The sequence below is a fragment of the Heterocephalus glaber genome, unplaced genomic scaffold (genome assembly GCF_053883595.1).
Source record: "Heterocephalus glaber isolate CG9 unplaced genomic scaffold, H.glaber_assembly_v1.0 deba00000281, whole genome shotgun sequence".
NCBI lineage: Eukaryota > Metazoa > Chordata > Mammalia > Rodentia > Bathyergidae > Heterocephalus > Heterocephalus glaber.
In genome coordinates, this window is record NW_028258139.1 from 15133448 (window position 1) to 15157011 (window position 23564).

Sequence of the window (23564 nt, forward strand, 5' to 3'; positions counted from 1 at the left end):
TAAGTACTTCCTTCTATGTGACATCTAAGTTCTTAGAAATATAACACCTAACTCATGTTTTAGTTATACAATGGCATTGATTTGTTCTTCCATTTTAAAAATTTTAATCATGGAAAAGTGCAAGGAAACAAAACAGAATAGCCCCTAATACTTAACAAGAAACTGATTTTCTAGATGTAATTTTTGAAGTGTTTGTATAACTCCAGATAGAACTATTTTTTTAGAATGCAGCTATATGATATATATTGAACACTGTGCTAAATTCTAGAGATGTAAAAGTTCTGTAAGAGTGAGATTTCCATTACTATAATGAAATTCCTGGGGCAATTAATTTATAAACAGAAAAAGGATTATTTTGGCTCACAGTTTTGGAGATTACAGTTCATTACTGAGTGACTCCATTGCTTTGACCTCTGGCAAAGCAACATAACATGGCAAGAGTGCACAGCAGAGCAAATTACTCACCTCTCACCTCATAAGGAAAAAAATAAAAAATAAAAAAAAAAGGAAGAGAAAGAGACTAGTGTCCTACGATGCCTTTCAAGAGCATGTCCTCCAGTGACCTAAGGACCTCCCACTAGGCTCCCCCTCCTAAAGGTCTATGCTACCTCTCAATAGCACCACCTTGTGGATCAGATATGAACCTTGGAGAGACATTGAGTGTCCAGATCATAACAACGTTCCTTTTAAAGTCTTTGCTTTTGTTCCTTCAAGTTCACAGGTTTGGGAGTGGGGGGTGACATCATGGTCTTAATGACAGCACAGCACAGTAAGTGGTTCTCTGGAGGTTGTCCCAGGTGTTTGGAAGCCTGAAGACACACTGTACCTAATAAGTGGAGGAGTTAGCATGGCGAAGGGCTTCCTTTGGTTTGGGAGAGGTATGAGAGCTGGTGACTTGTGGGAAAGAGCAGGGGGCGTATAGCTGAGGGTCTGTTTCTAAAAATGAGGAATGAGCAGGTAACAGTTACTTCAAAAAACTGAGCTCAGTTTGTAAATTTTCAGAAAGCATTTATTTCATTCAAGTGCTGGCAAATACCACCCTCTGGCCCCCCTTCCACTAGTCTATTCATCTGTAGGGAGCAGAAGTGACCAGTGATGAAGAAGCTTATTGATGTCATTTTCCCTTTCTTTTTATAATAATGAAATAAGTTAACTTGCTGCTCTTTAAATGCTTTTACTGTTTTAAGCAAAATAAAGAGATTGGTAGGCGTTAGATTTAAGGGTAAAATCTTTCATATCAATCATATATCATTTTCTGTTACCTTTGTACCAATGCAATATTGATAGGCTAGTCAGATGGCTTATTAAAAGGGGGGATGATTCAAAACGGAAAATTATGTTAATATCTACTCATGTACAAATAATATGTACATGAAATATGATAGTGTTTTTAAAACAAACTTTATAACGCTTGTTGGTTTTGTGTTTTTTTCTAGTTCTGTGTTTTACTCTAATCTCACACACACAATCACTTGGTAGAGGCCTTCCCACAAGTGTCTGTCCTCCTTGTTAGATATTTCTGTAATGTTAGGTAATTTATACTGGAAGAAACCTTGTAGCTATAACTTTATGGGAAGGTTCTAAGTGAGTATTCTAGATATTATATCTCATTCAGATATAATGAATGAGAAAATTATTTTAACAATTAGATCAGCCTTAATAAGCTTTTGAGTATTTGTATAGGAGGGAAACCTTTTAAAGATTATGAATTTGACATGGCATTTAAAAGATGTTGAAGAGTTATTTAATCAGAAAATTTATCCTGCAAAGGCTATGGAGCAGCTCTGCCATGATTTTATTATCATATTTTCTACAGTTGTGCAGCTTACTGCCGTGGAGAGGTCTAGTGGTTACTGGAGACTGGCGAGACTTTAACTTATATTAAAAATTTACCTCAGACACAAATGCATGGGTTATGTGAACATATGTATCAAACTTTTGTGAAGGTCAACATGACCAAATCTCTGTAACAAAAAAGCAGGTTGTTTTATTTCAAAGTACCTGATAAATGTTGAAGTTTAATTATCCATATCAATTCATTTTCAGCTTGAGGCAGAAAAGTCACAATTGGCATTGAATTTACCATAGCCCTTTCCTGAGGTAGCATGAAATCTGAAAGACACTGGGTGATGGAAGATTGGATATTATTCGTTATCCACTTCCATTAAATGCTTTAATGTGATAACATTTGAAAATGCAGTATTTCTATTTTAAATTAATGGGTGGATCTGCATATCTGAACAAAGTAGTACTGAAGAACCTATCCGTGACATTTTTCTTCCAAATGGTATCAGAATAAGGAAACTTATAGATTAACATATCATCCAGAAAGACTGAAGTAGAAGAAACAAAACATTTGGGCATTTGGTGACTCCAGAACAAAAAGGGGAATGAGAGAATAAGTGTAATGTCTCAGCAAAATTAAACAAAACAAAACATTTAGTAGTAGCAAAGGAGAATCCATGGGAGCCTTTTCTGAAACAGTATGGCTTGTTGTGTCCAAAGTTACTGAATAATTAGATCAGCAGTTATAGCAGTTCTGCCCCTTGTTTTGGGCTTGTTGGTTATTGAGCACTTGAATGTGGCTTAGTGTGAATTGTACAGGCTGAAGGTTTAAAAATATACTCTAGATGTCAAAAACACAGTATAGAGTTTTAAAAGAGTGCAAAAATGACAACAGTGTTGTATGATTGTATGTTAAAAATACTTTTGTTACATATTTGGGTAAATAAACTTTAAGAATTGAATTTACTTGTTTCTTTTTACTCTTTAACATGACTAGATATTTTGATATTACTTATGTGGCTTACATAGTATTTTTACCACACAGTTGTGCTCCATGCCGTTTACCCAGACTTTTCATAAGCAATCCCAGGAGCAAGAAAATATCAGAATAGCATCTTCAGAAGGCTCGAGAAAATAATGTCTAGATCAGAACCCAAAACCAAATAGATTATCATTCAGGAAAATCAGGAATGGAGGTACCTCCAGAAAAATAGTGTGTAGAAGCTGTCATTGGAAAAACATGATAGTGGAGCATGGAAAGTGAGCCCAGAGCCCAGAAGGTCGATCACTTGGAATGATGCTTAAGGCTGAGGCTCATCATCACACCACTGTCGAGTGTGGTCTCCCTGTACTTCTCTTACTTTGTTGTTGTCTCTTTAAAGCTACAACTGAGATTTAACCCATTATTCTGCCTATTCCTTACCTGTACCCTGACTGACTGGTCACTCAGATTTACAGCCTTGGTGCTTCGTGGCTGTCATGCTATATGGGCTTACTTCATTATTGTGTCTTACTTTATTGCACTTCACAGATAATACTTCTTTAAAAAGAACAAATTGAAAATTTGTGTCAATCTTGTGCTGAACAAATTATCTTGGCACCATTTTTTCAACATTACTGGTTCACATCTCTGTCACATTTGGTAATTCTCACAATATTTCAGACTTTTAAAATCATTAGTGTATCTTTTGTGGTGAACTGTGTTCAGTGATCTTTGATGTAATTACACAGGGGCTCAACTGTGCCCTTGTAAGATTGCAGACTTCATAAATTTGTATTCTGACTGCTTTGCCAACTGGCCATTTCCCACCTTTGCCTTTCCTCCATCTTCCTTAGTCCCTGAGACAGGGACGCTGAGTATTGACACTGTACCAGTTAACAATAACGGTCTCTTTGGTGTTCAAATGAAAGAAGAGTTTCATGTCTCTCACTATAAATCAAAAGCTAGAAATTATTAGGCTTCATGAGGAAGGCTTGTCACAAGCTGAAATAGATCAAAAGGTCCCGTGTCAAAAGTCAAGTTGTGAATGCAAAAGAAAAGTTGTAAAAGGAAAGAAATATTGCTGGTCCAGTAAACACATGAATGATAAGCTGATGCAATAGCCTTATACTGATGGAGAAAGTTTTAGTGGTCAGGATTAATGATCAGACTCGCCACAACATTCCCTGAAGCCAAAGCCCAGTCCAGAGCAAGGTCCTCACTTCATTTCTAATTCAGTTCTCTTATAGTAGCTCTCTTCAATTTTATGAAGGCAGAAAGAGATGAAGAAGCCACAGAAGTAAAGGTTGAAGCTAGCAGAGGTTAATTCTGAGGTTTAAGGAAAGCAGCTACCTCTGTAACATAAAAATTTAAGGTGAAGCAGCATGTGCTAATGTAGAGGCTACAGCAAGTTTTCCAGAACTAGCTATATTAAATAACAGTTGCCCGGGGATTTAGCTCAGTGGCACCGCCGCCTGCCTTGCAAATACAAGGTCCTAAGTTTGATGCCCAGTACCAAAAAAAAAAAAGTAAATAACGGTTGAAGATGGCTATGCTAATGAACAAGTATTTAATGTGAATGAAACAGCCTTCTCTTGGAAGAAGATTCCCTCTAGGAATTTCATAGCTAGAGAGAAGTCAGTGCTTGGCTTCAAAGCATAGACAGACTTGTTAGAGCTAATATAATTGGTGAAATTAGGTTGGTGTCAGTATTCATTTACCATTTTAAATATTCTAAGGCCCTTAAGGGTTATTCTAAATCTACTCTGCATGTGCTCTTCAGAACAGTAAGGCCTGGATGATAGCACATCTGTTTATAACATGTTTTTTTAAAAATTTTTTTGTTTTTAAACATGGTTTACTGAATATTTTAAGGCCATTCTTGAGACCTATTGCTCAAAAAAAGATTCCTTCAAAATATTAGTGCCCTCATTCCAATGTACCTGGTCACCCAAGAGTTCCAGTGGAGATGTAAAAATTAATGTTTTCACATTTGCTAACATGATATTCATTATGCAGCTCAGGGATTAAAGAGTAATTTTGACTTTCAAGTCTTATTATTTAAGAAATCCATTTTATTTTGTAAAACAACAGTTGCTATAGATGGTGATTCCTCTGATGGATTTTGGCAAAATAGATGGAAATTATTTTGGAAAGGTTCCGCTATTCTAGATGCCATTAAGAATTTGTGATTAACACAGGAAGAGGTCAGAATATCATTAATGGGGGATTGTGAGATTGGTTCCAGCCCTCATGAATTACTTTGAGGGGTTCAGGACTTGAGTAGAGGAATAACTGCAGATATGTTGGAAATAACAAAAAAACAAGTTAGAATTAGGGCCTAACATGTGCCTAAATTGCTATAATCTCTTGATGAAACTTTAATGGTTGAGGAGTTGCTTATGGATGAGCAAAGAGAGTGGTTTCTTGTAAGAAAATCCTGGTGAAGATGACATGCACATTGTTAAAATGATAACAAAGGATTTAGAAAAGCACATAAACTTAATAGAGCAATGGCAGATTTTGAGACAACTGATTCAAATTTGGAAGGTGTTCTGTGCGTAAAGTACTTCCAAGCAGCATCCCATGTTGAAGAGAAATCTTTTGTGAAAGGAAGAGTCAATTGCTATGGGGAACTTCATTGTTACCTTTATTTTAAGAAATTTCCACAGCCTCCCCAACCTTCAGTAACCACCAATATGAGGTGTCAATGGCCATCAGCATCTAGGTGAGACCTCCATGAGCAAAAGAATTAGGACTCACTGATGACTCAGATGATTATCACCATTTTTAGCAGTAAACTTTTAAAATTAAGATATATACATTATATGTATCTAAAATTTTTATTTACTTATTTTGTGGCACTAGGGATTGAACCTAGGGCCTTTGAACTGAGCTACATTTTCAGCTCTTTTTTATTTTTATTTTTGAGACATAGTCTTGCTAATTTTCCCAAGTAAGACTTGAACTTGTGATCCTCCTGTCTCAGCTTCCCAGAGTTCTGGGATTACAGATATTTGCCACCACACCCAGCTTATCCTGTACATTGTTTTTCAAGACATAATGTTATTATATACTTCGTAGACTATGGTGTAAACATAACTTTTACATATACCTGGACAACAAAAAATATGTGTTACTTCCTTTATTGTGGTATTGCTTTATTGCGATGGTCTTGAGTTGAACCTGCATAGTCTCTGAAGGATCCCTGTACTGCCCAGACCTGCTCTCTTAGATAGCCATTTCATAACTTCTGACTTTATTCATCTGACAATACTTGAGATCTTACACATTCTTTTCACTCCCTTTCCTCACTTCTTATTCTAGGAGAGCCATCCAGTGCTTCAGGCTAGGGTTGCCCTACTTTTGAGTCTCTTGCAACCATGTTTTACTCCCTTCCCTTCACCTTATATCCAGTTAATCCTGTCCATACCATCGTCAGTTCACCTCTTCCATAGGCCTTCCAGTACTATAGCTTTCTATGTGCCCCATCTGTCTCTCAAGTACATGATCACATCTGCTAACTGGCATCCTGTTTATCTGCTTACCTAACTACTGACAGCCCAGCAGCCATAATGATCTTGCTAAAACAAAAGCTGAAACATGTCACTACTGCATTCAGAACCTCTAAGAGTCAACATTTACAGCCACCAGGAGTCCCATCTGACTCTCATCATACTTGCTGACTTCTGTCCTACCAGTCACACACCTTGTTTTTTCCTGATTCCCGAGCTGTTTCTCTAACATGCTGATCTAATCAGTAATTTACTCAGAAGTTCAAGTGGCTCCATTTCTCTCAGAGTAAAGCCAGGTTTCTTCAGAAGTAAACAGAGACCTACAGGATCTGACTCCTTGTCTGCTATGTACCTCATTCATTCTGGTGTTATTCTAGCCTAAGAATGCTCCTTTGTCCCCACCATATTTGTTTTGTTAAATTCCTTTCAGGTTATTTATCCTTAAGGAAATCATCTTGTTCTTGATTCATTTTGCCCATTTCTTATATTTTTTTCTCCTGACATTAAGTTCTATAACAACAGGGACCTTTGGACTTTACATATCATCACCAGCATTTCCAGCAGAGCAAGCAGGCACAGCAAGTATTCATCAGTAGAGACTTTATGATGATGTAACGCCTTGGATGAAATGCAGTGTTTGTAGCAAATTCAATCTAGGAAAGTGGTTGCAGAAGTGGAAAGCCTCAGTAGACTATCAACCAACAAGACACTAAATTGATAGCTAAAAACATGTTTGTCTGAAGCTATGCCTCATTTTACTGATGTTTCTGTCAAACTTGCATTTCTGGCTTATGTTTAAAAAAATTAATTACAAAGCCTAGAACAACTCATTTTGTCCCCAGGAGCCAAGTCTGTGGGAGGACTGTGGAAAGCTGCTAAAGATCATGTCACAACTGAGTTCTTGGACATTATTCTTTTATTGTCTTTTATTTTTTTTCTTTCACCCATTATTAATATGTTACATATAATCAGTGACTCTAGGCATGATGTAATGAATTTACCAGCTAGTAGAATTGGATAGACCTTGATGCCTAAGCCAAAAACTTTTGTCAACTTAGAAGACACTGGAAATTGCACATGAACTTTAGCTTTGTCATTCTACCTCTGCTTCAGGTGCAGCCGGGTATCTTAGACCCTGACTCAAGATTTCACCCTTTGTCCCAACTGCTCTCGGGCCACTCTCCACATCTCACTTCTTCTAAAAACTTGGAGGATAGGAAAGTATCATTTTTGTCTTCATAAAAAAAAGGGGCCTCTTCTTTTCATTACGCTTGGGGTGACAGTTACCCAGTGTGGCCTCTAACTTGTGATAGTCCTGTATAAGCCTCCTGGGGTAGCTAAGATTATAGGATGCACCACCATCTCCTGCACATGAAGTTGGGTTAATACTAATTATGAGCAGTACTAGGTTCATAATGGGAAGATAGTAGTGGAAAGTAATATTGTGATTGATTTTATAATTGATCTTCTGATTGGAGTGGGGAAATGCATTGAGTTCTAAGAGCAGAGTTGTCTTCCCATAGGGGAAGGGAACCTTTGGACAGTTTTACTTGAGTTCAAATGTAGTCACTTTCTTGGAAGACCTTCTCTGAATAGTCCAGTGGTTGGCAGTATTCATTGTTAGTTGTCATCACTTTTTACTGCTTGTGAGTCAGAAATGTTAGCTGTTCTATGCCACCTGCTCTTCTGTCTCTCACTTTGTATAACAATCAGTTCAAAATGGATGCAAGACCTAGGTATAAGACCTGAAACTTTGAAACTGCTAGAAGAAAACAGAAACACTTCAAGACATAGTGTCTTAGTTACTTTTCTTAGTGCCAAGACAAAATACCTGACATCCGAAGTTAAAGGAGGAAACATTTATTTGGCTCACTGTTTGTAGAGGTTTCAGTTCATAGTTGGCTGTCTCCAAGACAGTGTGGCATGGCAGAGTGGTATCAAAGAGGAAAAACAGTTTATGGCAGGCAGAAGGCAGCAAGTTATAAGCAACCCCAGCAGCCCTCTTTCTGTCCCTGATATCCAGGGTACAAGATTTTAGGAATGGATACTGCTCCCATCCAGGATGGGCATTCCCATTATCCACACTCAGAACTATGCCAAACTGACTAGTGAATTAATTTATTAACCACACACCCTTACTCCAAGCATCACACACTAGATCCAGCAGCCTCTGAAAAAGCCAACATGTGACTACATTAGGGTTTGTGGGTGGGAGGGATCTATATACAAGCCATAACACATAGGCACAGGCAAAGACTTCCTAAGTAAGACTCCCAGTAGTACAGGAAAAATAACAAGAATCAGAAAATGGGACTATGTCAAATTAAAAAGATTTGGCCAAGTAAACAGCCAGCAGAGTGAAGAAAGAGCGTACTGAATGGGAGAAAATCTTTGCCAAGTACTCTTTTGATGAGATTAATTTCTACGATATATAAAATAACTCAATCACACACAAAAAACTCATCACAACAAATAGGGCAATCAAATCGGCAAGTGAATTGCCAATAAATACATGAAAAATATTTAGCATCTGTAACCATTAGGAAAATGTAAATCAGAACTACGATACATCAAAATTTCATCTCACACTAGTCAGAATGGCTGTCATCAAAAATAGAAAACAAGGGCTGGGGATTTAGCTCTGGTTTTGCCACCTGCTGTGCAAGGGCAAGGACCTGAGTTCGATCCCCGGTACCAAAAAAAAAAAAAAAAAAATACAAAACAAATATTGGCAAGAATGTGGCACGGGGGAACACTTCAATACTACTATGTAAATAGGTATGGCCACTATGGAAATTGGTATGGAGGTTCTTATAAAACTAAAAGTAAACTACCGTATGACCCAGTTATCCCACTCCTTGGTATATACCCAAAATAGTTAAAATCAGAGTACTGTAGGCATGCCTACATACCCATATTTTTGGCAGCACAGTTCACAATAGCCAAGATACAGAGTCAGCCGAAGTGCCCATTTACGGAAGAATAAAGATAATGTGGTATATATACATAAAGGAGTATTCCACTCTATGCAGGAAAATGGAACTGGAGCTCATCATGTTATGTGAAATAAGATAAAAAAATATAAGGATCATGTTTTCCCTAGTATGTGGAATCTTGAAAAAAAAATGGCACGAAAGTAGAGGAGGTAATACTTTATTAGATCAGTAATGGAGTAAAGGTAAGAATTGAGAGAGTTTAAGGGAAAGTAATGAGAGGATGGCTATGTCACATGTATGAAAATATCACATTGAAACCCAGTACTTTTTTAAAGTAATGGGCACTAAGAAAGTATATTTTTAAAACTTGAACACTCACTGCATCCACTCACTGTGGATGCAAATTATTTTGGATGCCAAAAAGGACTCCAGAGGTCTGAGAGTTAAACATCCTTTCCAGGATGGAGAGTATCAACTAGACAGAAAGTAAGAAAAGCCTTAGAATAAAGTAAAGGAAAACCCAGAAGAGCACAAGGAAGAGGAATTCTTCATCACTAGATCCTTAGAGAGGGTCTTTGTAGCAGGCAGGAGGGTGCCCCTAAGGATAACTGTAGAACCAACCTGTGCATATATTCCCCCAGATTGCCAAGGGGACTTTACAGGTATGAACTTGAGATAGGGAGAGCCTACATTCTTAATAGAGGCAACCTTTCCTGGCTGTGGTCAGAAGGAAGTTGTTACAGAAGGGTCAAAAGCAGTGTTTCTGGCTTTCAAGTGGAGGAAGGGATGAATGTGAGCTGTAGAGTACAGGTGGCCCTCAGAACTTGGAGGAGGCAAGCCCATAGCCTCCAGAGTGGCACATCCTTGCTGACACCTTGACTTTAGCCTGCTGAGATAAATTTCAGGTTTGTGCTGTCCAGATCTGAAAGATAGTACATTTGTGTTGTTTCACTGTGTTGATAATGGGACCTGTATTAGTCATTGCTTACTAGACTCAGATGTAGAAGAGTGTAAAATGTCAACGCGTGGGAGACCGGAAGGATCCACTCCAGGGCTTGGAGCTCATGGCAATGTCCCATCCAAGTCTGTATTAAGGATCTGCACTGGAAAGGCCTAAGAGGCAGTGGTGGAAGCTAAAAAGTCTGTGGTGGCAGGTTGAAGGATCTGTGCCAGAAGGCTGCGAGATCTGCCACAGGGCCATAATTTATGTCTCACTGTGGAGCCCGTGATACATACAGGACTGTCCCATTGGGCAGCTTTTTATTAGTAAAAAGACTGATAAAAGTGGTAAGATCCATTTGGATCACCAGTGGTACTAACCACCCAAGGGACAGTCATGAATGTATCCTCAGGGGTTTAAGCCAGCAGGAATATGTTAAGTCCCTACATTTGTGGTTATTTGTTAAAGCAGTAAGAAGGAACTAATAAAATGACTAGATCTTTAAGAGACAAAAGTGATTCTTTGTGTTGGAGAACTTTAGATGAACTTCTATATCAAATGTTTAGCAACAAGATTTAAAGATCTGGATCTTTTTTAATGTAGTGTAACTTGATAGGCTCCTAGCATTACAGGGTATGATCAGAAAGGGGTAGAGATCCTTCCATTTCTTTAATATAATGGGTGTCTGGAGGAGGAACACATCAAGAAAAACAAATGCTGCCCACTGTAGAAGATCAGTATTAACAAGTGTACTTTGCAGTTCTTAGAATAAGGTAGTGACATGAACAGTGTTAGCACATGGGGCTTCAGATAGTTGTTTTAGTTAACCACCTCTTGAAAATCAAGTGTGAGGGCCAGGGATGTAGCTCAGCAGCACTGTACCTGCCTGGCAAGCACAGTCCTGAGTTCAGTCCCTGGTACAGGGTGCGGGGCCGGGGGGGGGGTAAAGAAAAGACAATCAAGTATGAGAAGATACCTGAAAATGTCAAAACATCCCTTTTTTGTCCTGTTGCCTTCCTGCATTCTCTACAGACCAGTTAATGTTCATTTGTATGCATTCATTATCACATTTCTCCTGCAAGACCTAGACCCTTTTTTGGTAGGGCCTGTTCTTCTGTTGCTAGTATAGCACATGTAGTGGGCACTGTGGTTGTTCATTAATGATTGAGTGTTTAAGGGAGTAAAGGTGAAGGAAAGGCTCCCCTGACTTTTAACAGTGATAAACCAATGTACAAACTGAATCAAAATCATAAAGACAAAATTACAGCTTCATCTCACTAGCAAGTAATCAGGGAAATGTAAATTATAGTAGTGAAATGCGTGATGTTTTTTAGTTTTTGGTTTTATTCATAATAGTAATCATTTTAAGATTGATTTTACACATTAATGTGAGATGAAGGGCAATCTCTAACATGTGGTAAGTATAATTAGTAGTTTTGTTGGTGGCCAACTTGTGCTTGACAAAATGTTTCTATCTCAGTGGCTTGTGACCTACCATGTCTGTATGTCTCTTTTCTTTTTCCTTCCCCTTCCCCTTCCCATACCAGGGATTGAACTCAGGACCTTGTGCATGCCAGGCAGGCACAGTGCCACTGAGCTACATCCCTGGCCCTTACCATGTCTGTTTCTATGCAGCGCTCATACACTGGTATGAGTACACCTAAAAGGATGTTTGTAGCAGTATTTTTTCCATTTCTACCTCCCTTTCTCCCCTGCAAAGGACAAACTACCCACCAGTGGTGAAGTGATTGTATATACTCATTGCTGTGTTCCTGAAAGAAGTATGATGCACACATTGGCTTCTATTATTTTGGATCTTAAAAATTCATTTTCCAAAATATCTACTATGAGAATTTAATCCAGAAAGTTATATTTTTTTCTAAGCCTGGGATAGGTGGAAAAATGGAGGTTTCAGAGTAGCCAAATATTGTTTTATATTTTTCATGGGGCTGCAAAACTATGATAAGAAATTAAATATAATTCAGCTAAATTTAGTTGGCTATTATAGACCCAGTCCTGTTAACTCCCTAGAAGCAGTCTTATTTCTGAATGTGTGTATTCCAGAGGTACAATATACAGGTACAGTATACAGGTTCTACAAAAATGGTAGCGTTTCAATGTCTGATGAGTATGTTAAGCATTTAGTTCACAGAGACATTTGTTAAGTTATCCAGAACCATATATTTGGTTCTTTTCCTGGTACCGTTAGGGATGGCACCCAGAAAAGTGGTATTTCCCCTAGTGTTGATTGGTAGCAAATTTGAATATAAGGAGTGATTTCTCCCTTGTGGGGCATTATACTTGACATCTGGGTGTGGAAAGACACAGGCCAGGTGAACTGAGATAGATGATTAGAGATAGAGGCACAGACTGATTATAGGTATAATGAGAGAGGTTGTTCCTGAATTGTAGAAATGAGCTGTAAGTAGGTGATACGTCAAACCAGTGTTACACCAAATGTAACCAGTGTTGGTGTGCAGTGCTGTGAACTGAAAGAGTTGATGTGATACACTACTACAACTAGGGTGAATGGTGTTGGTGTGCAGTGCATGTGAACTGAAAGCATCGGTGTGTCAGACCTGTGCTCAGCCAGGGGTGCCTGGATTTAGTGTGCAGTGACTGAACTGAAAATGTATGTCAGACCTGTGCCGCACCAGGGTTTGGTGTGCCCTGGTTTTTGAACTTGCTGAACTGGAAAAGGAAAACAAAGGTGTTTTTGTGGGAAGTACAAAGTGGCGCCAGCTCCCTTCTCTTGTAGCTTAGGGATGTGTGTGCTGGGATGGAAAAGTTGCAAAAGTTGCCTTAAACTCATTAAAGCATTCCTGAGCTACTTTCTGTGGCCCAAGACAACCATAGGGCTGGTGCTGGAACTTCCTTCATGTCATGGCTCCCAAGTGCCAGCCTTCACTCACCCCTCCCCCTCCACCCAAGAAGCCCAGACAGCCTCCAGCCCCCAAATTCAAGGATGTGTCAGCCTTGCCACACCTGCCCAAGGGAGAAGAAGAACAGCAAGAAGCAAATGAACATATTGATGAAGTACACAATGAAATAGACTTAAAGAACAAACCAGAGAGGAGATACTGAATGTAGACCAATAATATAACAAATTACACCAACAGCTTTTTCAGAACAGATTAGAATTAATTGCCAGAACCCCAAATCTTGGGGTAACAACATTTGTTAACCATGCACAAGTGTCTGCACTGCTTGGGGAGGAAGATGAAGAGAGGCATTGCACTATTTGACTAGAGTTGAAGTGACAGAATTTGAGGGTATAAAAATCAGGTTACAGACTAGATTTTTATTTTAGTTTTTGTTGTTGTTTTGTTTTTGTTTCTTTGTTTCCCAGTACCAGGTATCAAACTTAGGACCTTGTGCTTAGGAGGTAGGCGCAGTGGCACTGAGCTACATCCCCAGCCCAAAGATTAGTTTTTGTTTGTTTGTTTGTTTTTTATAGATTTTTATTTTGATGAAATGCTTTACTTTGAAAATAAAGTTCTCTTCAAAGAATTTCATCTGAATGAGAATGGTTTTCCATCTTCACAGGTCACTAAAATCAAATGGAAATCTGGAAAGGATTTGATGAAATGTTCAAGTCAAATGTCAAATAAAACCAGTAGCAAGGGGTACACAAAGAACCCGAGCCCTTGCCTACCGGTTTACTGACCATTGTGATGTGGGTGCAGATGAGTTAGGAGAGGTCATCGAAGATGATACTTGGACAAGTCCATTGCAGTACTACTTGGTTCCTGGTATGGATGATTAGGAAATGGGAAGGAGAAGGAGATATGATGATGATGAAGGATTGGAAGATATTGATGAAGGTGATGAGGATGAAGGTAAAGAAGATGAAGATGATGATGAAGGGGAGGAAGGAAAGAAGGATGAAGAAGAAGATAACTAATTGAATACTGATGGTTTCCAACCTTTGTTTCTTTCTAAAAATTTTCTCGGGAGCAAATTGCAGTCTCTCCCCCTACCCTCTTGGCTTAGTCACCCTGTTCTTGAAGTGTCTTTTCTCACACACTCCTTGACTTATTTTGGGCAGAGATATCTTGACCAGAACACAATGGGAAAAGAATCTCTACAACGTTTTGTTTTAAACTCATTTTTATCCCTTCTTGTTGCAACACAAGCTGTATGAAATCACACCACCGTGCTTTGTGGGAAGGAAGAAAACCCTTCTGCCCCCTCCACTCTGCTGGAAGCTGAAGGGTGGCTAGGCCCCTGTGTAGCTACAGAATTCTAGGTTTTTTTCTTTCTTTTCTCTGTATACTGGTCTCAGAGCATACCCTGTATCTCTGTGTACCAACATGTACTTGTCTACTTTCTCTTGTTTAGAAAAAAAAAAAAATTTAAGAAGTAGGGTCTAGAAGGTAATTAAAAAGTGAGTTTGATATGTTTTGGTGGGTTAAGCAGGCATTTGATAACATGGCTTCTCCTTTGGGGTGTTTAATTGTGGCATTAACGGACATCTTTGCAGTTTAAGATGACACTTAAAGTAAAATTCTCTCCTAATGATGACTTGAGTCCTGCCCCTCTATGGGAGAATCAGCAGAACCTGTAGGGTCTGACTTGAAATTGACATTCTCTATTATAATTTTGTTGGTTTAATTTTTAATTCTTTTTTGTTTTCACTGGAAAGGAAAAGGTGATGCACAGTTTTAAACTTTCAGAATGCACAAGTTGCTTTGTTACAATAAAACTACATGTGTACACACACAGTCGTTAAAGATGCCACCTCCCTCTCCAAGATTTGCAGATCCCACTGGCCCCTATTGCAGGAGACCCTTGTGTGGGAAGCAGTTTACGGTCATTTACAGTGACTGAAGATTTCTAGTCCTTTGTCAAAACGCCAGAAAGGATATTTTATGCCTCAGTTCCACGTAGATGTTTGCCTCCTTTTTGTTTTATTTTTGAGAAAGGGCCTCAGTAAGTTGCTAAATTGCCCAGGCTAGGCTTGAACTTGTAATCCTTCTGCCTCACCTGCCAAGAGTGCTTGGGTTACAGATGTACAACACTATGCCCATCTTCCCTCCAGTCTTAATGAGAGTCCACATTCCTTATGAATCTGTCTTATGCTCTTGCAGCCTGGTACTGCTTTTCATACTCTCTCTGATACATGTCTTGTCCCCTCTGTCCTTCCCTCCATACCTCTCTGCCACTGCCTGCATTGATACAAGACCTTGTAACTGGGATTGTGTCTTCTAAAAGGGAGCTTACTGCCTCATCCTCTCAGCGTGTGGTCAGGCCTGTCATATGCAGGTGACGGGAAAGCACAGCACATACCAGCCTGTGCACACATTGTAGCTCATGTAGTTTTGTTATATGGTATATATTATGATTTTTTTCTTTAATGGGTAGGGCTGGGAATATCTTTACTATATTATCAATAGCACCAGGCTATAATAAAAAAATACACTGTATAGGAAATTTTTAAATGGGTCTTTTAAGTTATTGATACCTTTAGTTAACTTAATTGTTTAAATTTTGTGATTTCTTTCATAAACATTTTCATTGTACTATCAGCATCGTTTGAAAAAGTTTTTCTCATCACCTAAAAGACAGCACAGTAGGTTGCGCTTTGCATGCCCTTCACATAAAGGGCAACTGATGGTTCTGTCTCATTCCCATGTGAGTTTTCCACACATCTGCCCTTTTGCAGACATCTTCCACATCTCTGCAGGTGCCAGGCAGGAAACAGTTATAATGCTTTCCTTCCCACAGCCCCATGAGAAGTCTCACCTTTCCTGGTGACCTCATTCAAAGGCAGCCTTCTCTGAATCATGGGGCACGTGCATTAGAAGTATTGGATTTGGGGTATTTTATTTTTGGAGGGATTATTTTAGATTGCGTATAGATCTGCAGATAGGACATGGATTAGGCCCAATTTCAAAGAACTTTTCACATGTTTTTAATATCACAAGAAACACAACCTTAATTATATGTTTTTAAATGTGTATTTTTTTAAAAAAATGATGTTAATGTTACAGCCTGATATTACAAAATATAGTCTCTGTGTTTCAGAAAATATAATTTCCCCTTGGCTCCAGTCCTGAGAAAATGATAACCATAGTGTAGCTGATGTGCTTTTGACAGGTTTGGGGCTGATGCCACCGTAGAATTCCAGAAATCTACTTTTATGCTTATATGCCTTGTTTATCAATAAAGAATTGGAAAGAGCATTCTTTTTGTTTTCAAAGATTTTCCTTATTCATAAAAATACTATTTGAGAAAGAAAGAGTCCTATGGAAAATTAAGTAATTTATTTAACTTGATGGTCTTTTACCAAAGATTTCTGATAATTAACTAAAGACACAGTTCTTTTTTTCAGCTTGTAACCATCATTTCTGTGGGGGTATGTTCTAGGGCATCATTCAGAAGATAGTGGACAGTCACAAAGTAAAGCACGTGGCCTGCTATGGATTCCGCCTCAGTCACCTGCGGTCAGAGGAGGTTCACTGGCTTCATGTGGACATGGGTGTCTCCAGTGTGAGGGAGAAGTATGAGCTCGCCCACCCACCAGAGGAGTGGAAGTAAGATGCAAACCCACTGTGATGTGACCTCGCTTGATGTGTTTTGCATTTTAAACACACACACAAGAGGGTGAATGCATATGCTTAATTTTTACATTGCTTGGCATTCTGACCCCTATGTGAAGAAACTTGGTAATGATTATTAATTAATGATCTCTTCAGCCTCTGTTAAGTCTCCCTTTGGGGTGCCATTGAGTAGTCATTCCTTGTGCCATCTGATTTCATTCTGTTCTGATGGTCTTTTGTTAGTCACACTTCTCTGTGCTACTTTGCTTTGTTTAGAACTCAAACCTTTATTCTTTACTTTTGATTCATTGTCATCCTTTCATGTAGCAGAGCTTGATATGCCTATGAGGAAACCACACACAATTACCTTATTAGCAGGTACACATCTTGCTTCCTTGTCCATCAATCTATATCTCCCTAAAAAGAATGGGTATATATTTGATATTCACACTGTGATTGTGACTAGGAATCATAATGACTCTTACTGAAAAATTAATGAAACTGAACTTTCAAGATAATTAAAAGAATCCTTACTACCATACACACAAGAAAAGAATTCTCATAATTGTCCTTTCTTTCTAGTTTTCTCCTAATAACTTTATTTACTTTTTTTTTGGTACCGGGGATCGAACTTGGGTCCTTATGCTTGCGAGGCAAGCATCGAAACCACTGAGCTAAATCCCTGGCCCAACTTTATTTACTTATAAGTAAATCAGTATGTTGGAAATTGTTTGTCTAAAATACTTTTGAGAGAAATATAACTTATAAAATGGTCCTTTTCCATTATAGATAATGCCATAGAAATAAAGATAACTGTATACTGAAAAATGTACTGAAAAGTGTTAGTAACCATGGATCTACATCAGTTAGGTAGATATTTTAAAAGAAAAACAAACATGTAAAGTGAATAAACCTGAACTGAAATACAACTTTTTTTCCCTAGGTACAGAGTTCATCAGAGAAACATAGCTATATTTTGAAATTTGTCAAATAGCTAGAACTGAGCTAATAAAATATTCCTGGGGAATATGGTTTGGTTGGTCTACATCAATGACTAGGGGAGATTTGACTTCTTACCACTTAGTTAAGCAATTAAGTGGTTAAAAACTAGGAATATCTGAAAGTCAGCTAAAGATGTTTATAGAAAAAGATTAACAGTTCTGTTATCTTCATTTATATAGACATGTCATATAGACATGTCAGAAACAAACTTTATTCTAATCATATTCTTAATAACATGTACAGCGAATCTAAACGTTCACATTTACAAGCTTTTAAAAATTCTTTCAATTCAATTCTTTTACCTTTTTTTCAAGTAAAATTAAATAGAAATTGTTGTTGATAAAACAGCACAGTAGACCTGGCTGAGAATTAGTAACCAAGGAGGTAGAACTGAGAAAGTCCTTGAAAATATTGCACAGAGTGATGAACAGATGGGAAATATGAAAAAAGTTTTATAACATAAAGAATAAGGGGGCCAACCCATTTCTAATACAAACTCTACGAGAACAGATTAAAAAGCATGGAAAGAGAAAAAACATTCTGAGGTAATAGCTGAGAATATTCTTAAATCAATGAATGACATGAGCCCTCAAGTACAGGGTTACCATAAAAATCCCAAAGAACTGAATTCACGTATTAGCAGGTTATAGTAAAATAGTTTATCAGTGAACATGACAAGGTGTTAAGAAAATTAAGAAAACTTTTTACTTTTCAACATCAATAATAACAGCCAAGAGAATAGTAGAAAAATATGTTCAAAGTAGTGAGAAAAAAATAACTGGAAACCTGTAATTGCTTACTCAAATTACCATTCAAGAACCTGGTGTAATAGACATTTTCCACTGAATTTGTTGCCAAAGGAAACTAACAATGCCCTAGGAAAAAAGAAAATGATCTTTGAAAGAGAGTTTCAGATGCAAGAAAGAAAATATTGGGAAGATCTAAACATGTATTGGCTCCATTAAACAAAAATAATGATATAAACTCATTTTCAATTTAAAGAACTCTCACGTAAAATGTGAGAACTCTTACATAAAACAAAGTATAGCAGCAAATAATAACCAGAAAAAAAGAATGGTGTTACCCTATTGATATCATATGAAAAGAGTTTTTAAATCATTTAAAAAAACATTATTAGGTATATAGAGGGAAGGTGTATAGTAAAGACTCATTTAATCACAAATTTTTTTTTTTTCGGGATTGAACTCAGGACCTTGTGCTTGTGAGGCAGGCGGTAGCACCACTGAGCTAAATCCTCGGCCTTCATCACAAATTTTATGAGTACTTTTTACTTATCTTCCTATATACCAAACTGTTCTGGTTTTCCTCCCACTTCCATGACCTTCCTGGTGCTCCTAGTTTAGGGTACTCCCATAACCTCTTCTTTCTGCTCTCCTTGGTGGTCTCCCTAGACCTGCGTTTGACATTAAATCCACACATTTGTTGGGCACAAATTCTCTGGTGTCACAAACAACAAAAGAAATAAAAACTCTTGAAAATGTCTCTGCAAGGCAAATTTTACATCTGCAGAAGGGTGTGTAGCTAGAAGCAGCAAACGCACAAAATGGGTGGTCCACTCAGTTTTTATTCCTGAGGCATGGTGGCCACTGTGCCTTGCCCCATTGGCAGGAGTATGGCCTCACTGTCTAGCCCGATTGTCTAGTTTAATGAGATCATGGTTGCTAGGTGGAGTGAGTTCTGTGATCTGGAAAGCCCTGGTTTTATGGCAGGTGGACAGGCAAATAGCTCTTTGGAGTTTTCAAGGAATGGGGAAACAGACACAGTTACATTTAACAAAAATAGGATTGTACAAGAATAGGGATTCTTATAAAATGGAATTATTTTAATTATCTCCTTTGACAGAAAAGACTACCTTTTCCTACACATTTAATTGGATGAACACAGGGAAAGTAACAAGTTACTGCAGTCACCCATACAGAAATCCTAAATTTTTTTGGTGGTTGATAAGGGAGGAGTAATAGAATAGCACGAAGCTATTGGTTAGGTATCTTTTCCATGATATCACTGAAGGGTTATGCTGGATTTTAGAGTGTAAACCATCCAGTTAAATGTATGGATAATTTCTGTATAGAAACTTCAATAGCTTCTGATTGCACTGGGCCAAACTCCAGAGGTTCTATTCCTATGCAGTCCTCTTTCCTCCTGCTGTTGCTCTCCTTCCCTACTCTAGTGATATCAGTTCCTTTGAAGTTTCAGTTTCCCATTTAACTTTTTAATATAATTTAGAATTATTTCATAAATACTCAAGTTGGAGACTGATTAGATGTTTTTTTCTGTTTTGCCAGCTTTGCTAATTGGCAAATTGGATAGGCCTCCATCTTACCTTTGGCTTCTTTTGTTTTACCTCCCTTTTTGCTTTTGTCTCATAAAAACTTTTCACCTAATCCGAGCTCTAGTCCCCTAACTTTATTATTGGCTCTTGAACATTGCCTGTTCATGTGACTCTACTAGATATTCTCTTTTGATCTTTCTGGCCTGGCTGGGATCTCCCTCATTCAGGGCGAGGGCTCAAGTTTTGTGGCTTCCACAAAATCTTTGTTTGTTGATCCCCTTGGGGGACTTTGTCTTATTTGTTATTCTGTTCTTATTTCTAATCATGCTAATATAAAATAAGTATACAATAAAAATATTTAAGTAAAAATTGACTAATATTATTGATAATGTAATTGCAAAATAAGCCAAAAGTTAAAATGTGATGGTGTATAATTTTGTATTTCAACTAATAACCAAACAATGTTTAAATTAATGAATATAAATTTGCTTATTTTCATTCATATTTTCTGATAGAAGATTTTAACCCATAAATTGCCGTTTAGACTTTGCTTGGTGTGTGTTCTATAATTTTGATAGTGTTTTCATTATCAATCTGTATTTTGTAATTGCTTCCAAGATTTCCCTCTTCAGCCAGAGGATTATTTGGTGGTATATTATTTAGGTTTTAGCTATGTGTGTATTTTTAAAGAAAGATTATTGGTTATTGATTTTTCTTGCATTATAGGAAGAATAACATTTATGATACAAATATTTTAGCCCTATTAAAATGATTCTTTGTATCTTAGTATTTGATGTTTTTATCCTTTTTGAAAAGAATGTATGTACTGTTTGTAATTATAAAGGGGATGTATATGTGTGTATTCTTTCAAGGTTATTGTTATGCTATTTGAAGGTTATAATGTTTGTCTTTTGTCAGCCTGACGTAACATTTTAATGTATCTAACTGTAATTTTTCATTTATTTTTCTGAGTAATTCTGTCTTCTGATTCCTAATGATTTTATGATTGGGCTGGGAATTTAGCTCAGTGGTTCTGCCTCCTGCCTTGCAACACAAGGTCCTGAGTTTGATCCCCAAAAAAAAAAGAGTTGGCAGGCCTGGGTTTTAGCTCAGTGGTTCTGCCGCCTGCCTTGTGCAAGCACAAGGTCCCAAGTTTGCTTCCAGGTACCAAAAAAAAAAGATTTTATGGCTGTATTCTTAAAAACATAAAAGTTCATGATTATAATTATAATCTCTTCATCTATACTTGTGATCAGTAATAGAGGCCCTCTTAACGTACGTCTGGCCAATTGCATATTGCATATTGGGTTTTTTTTCTTTGAATTATAGCTCATTTAATTAGAGAGGTGGCCACTTCTAATTCTTTATTTTTGCCTCTGGAGGTAGTCAGTATTCTGACTTTCCATATAATAATTTTCTTGCTTTTCAGTGAAAATGGTCTCATATATATTAGTTAAATCTGAGATCATGATTATTTGTTATCTGAATCAGAAAAAAAGGGGGAGGTGCTTTATTGGGCTCTTAAAGGAGCACTATGCTAACCATTGACAGTGTTCCCAAGCAGACCACACTTTTTTGGTAGTGTATAAGGTTTTTGGAACCCTGAAGTTGAGTAGTTGTCTAACTCTCAAAAGCAGGAATGGGTTGGCACCAGTTACAGAATCATGGTGAGGTTTGGCTGTTCCTGACTGGTCAGTATTTGGAAGCACTTTCTTTAGTCAGTTACTGTTTGAGAGTTGGGGTACTGTGGCTTAGTGGTAGAGCCCTTGCAGGCCCTGGATTCAGTCCCAGCAAACCCCTGCCCCCACATACGTACATGCATATCCCAGAGTTCCTGTTTGGCTGAACTGGAGAAGGAGCTGCCCCACTTAGTTGACTTAAAGGCGTAGGTCCATTGAGGCATGTTATCAGCTGATTGAATAAAAGTGCTTTAGAATTACTTTCTGTTGGATCTGTATAGCTAGTATTTATTGACTATCCTGGTTTAAAACTAATTCTCCTGTGTATTTATAACCATAGTTACAGAACTCCCATACTCATAAGGTTGATTGTTGTATATTTCTGATAATAAAGTATCCATGAGAACCAGTTTGAGTGTGGGAGTTTTAAAATTCTCAGTATATATTGAAAGTTACAAATGTTGTACACACAAGTTCTGTGTACCCTCACCCACTGTCTTCATCACTTTTCTCATTATACCAACCAATGGGCTTGTAGCCTGAATGGAAAGGGAGGTTCAGTGCTGCTGCTTTGGTGGTTCCTGTCTGCCCTGCAATGGACTCTTTCTCCTCTGTCATGGCCTTCTGTCATGCCACCCTGCGTTAGAGCCAGCCAACTATGAACTGAAATCTCTACAAACTGTGAGCTAAAATAAATCTTTTCTTCTTTAACTTGTGGATGTTGGGTATTTTGTCCCAGCAACAAGGAAGTAACAAAGGGAGATACATTGAAATGTACTGATATCCTGATTTTCATTTTATCTTCATCCACTAATCGTAGCATTCATTGATGATTCTGTCTTGCTGTGATTATTAACTGCAGTTTTTCCAAGTGATATATTTTATTTCTGTCCTCAGTTTTTAAGATTGGAAGTTTATTATGATTGTAAGCTGTCTGTATTATGTTGTTTATGAGAGTCATCTGTGTTTTGTGAAGTCATGCCTTGTCAATTTCATGGCACAAATTGGTAGCTAATCTTAGCATCACAATTGTTAATTCAATTTAGCTTTTCTAAAACATTCTGTTCTTCCACTTTTATTATTGTAGTTGGTTATCCCATGGTTACCTTAGTGCTGTACTGTAGTTGACTTTAAGATTGAGGAAGATAAGATGATAGTAGCACTAATAGGAATATATGGCCTAGAAGTAGGAGCAAAAGGATGATTTTATTTTGGGCATGTTTTTATCTGTTTTGGCACAGTGTAGGATGCATCTGGATGCTTAATAGAAGTGTAAGGAGGACAATAACTAGGGGAGACAGTGTGAGGATGTCGCTTTAGTGGGGCAGTAGGATGTGGGCATCAGGTGTTGAAATTTAAAGGACTAAGGAGAGATGATTAGACAGCAATTAGGTAATGTTGAGCAACATTTTAGGAGGGTTTTCTGTAAAACATGCTCGTTTGTAATGTGTTGAATAAAGCAGCATAAGTCATAGGCAACTTCTCTTAGTTTCATTCTGCTTTTGAACATTCTTGCAAGTTTTTGCTGGGGAACAGTGGCCATGGGACCTTGAGAAGATTACATAATTCCTTACAGCTCTTTTTTCCATCAATTAAAATGGGATGGTTATTTCTGAGTCTTGCAGTTAGTTGCCTTCTAGCCACCCCCACCCATTTCCACCTTTGGGCCCCTGTTGTCTGTTCTCCATGGTGTAGCCTTGCCAAAAATGTCCTATAATATCAGTATCTGCTCACAGCATTTCAGTTGTATCCTTTTTCCGCAAGAGTGAGTCTGTGGTCATGGACTGCCCTGTGTTACCTGCTATCTTCCGCCCTCATCTCTTCCAGAAATCTCATTTGTGCTAAATGTTCTTGCTCGGTCTACTCTGGCTACATTTGCCTTCTCAAGTGTCC

General features: G+C 37.9%; 1 protein-coding gene and 1 pseudogene across 49 annotated transcripts in view; both read left to right on the forward strand.

Moving 5' to 3' along the window:
- Ptk2 (protein tyrosine kinase 2) overlaps positions 1 to 23564 on the forward strand; it is a 347380-nt gene that overhangs the window by 121520 nt on the left and 202296 nt on the right. For 44 of the 48 annotated variants that reach the window (XM_087187130.1, XM_087187131.1, XM_087187134.1 and 41 more), the window contains one exon: positions 16525 to 16691. The exons of the other annotated variants lie outside the window; for them this stretch is intronic. In XM_087187130.1, the coding sequence (XP_087043256.1) occupies positions 16525 to 16691 (167 nt within the window). The remainder of the gene's footprint in view (positions 1 to 16524; positions 16692 to 23564) is intronic. 48 annotated transcript variants of the gene reach the window in all.
- On the forward strand, positions 6 to 16518 carry LOC101711229 (protein SET-like; annotated as a pseudogene). The gene is made up of 2 exons (XR_015441226.1): positions 6 to 13436; positions 13598 to 16518. The product of XR_015441226.1 is annotated as a protein SET-like (transcript).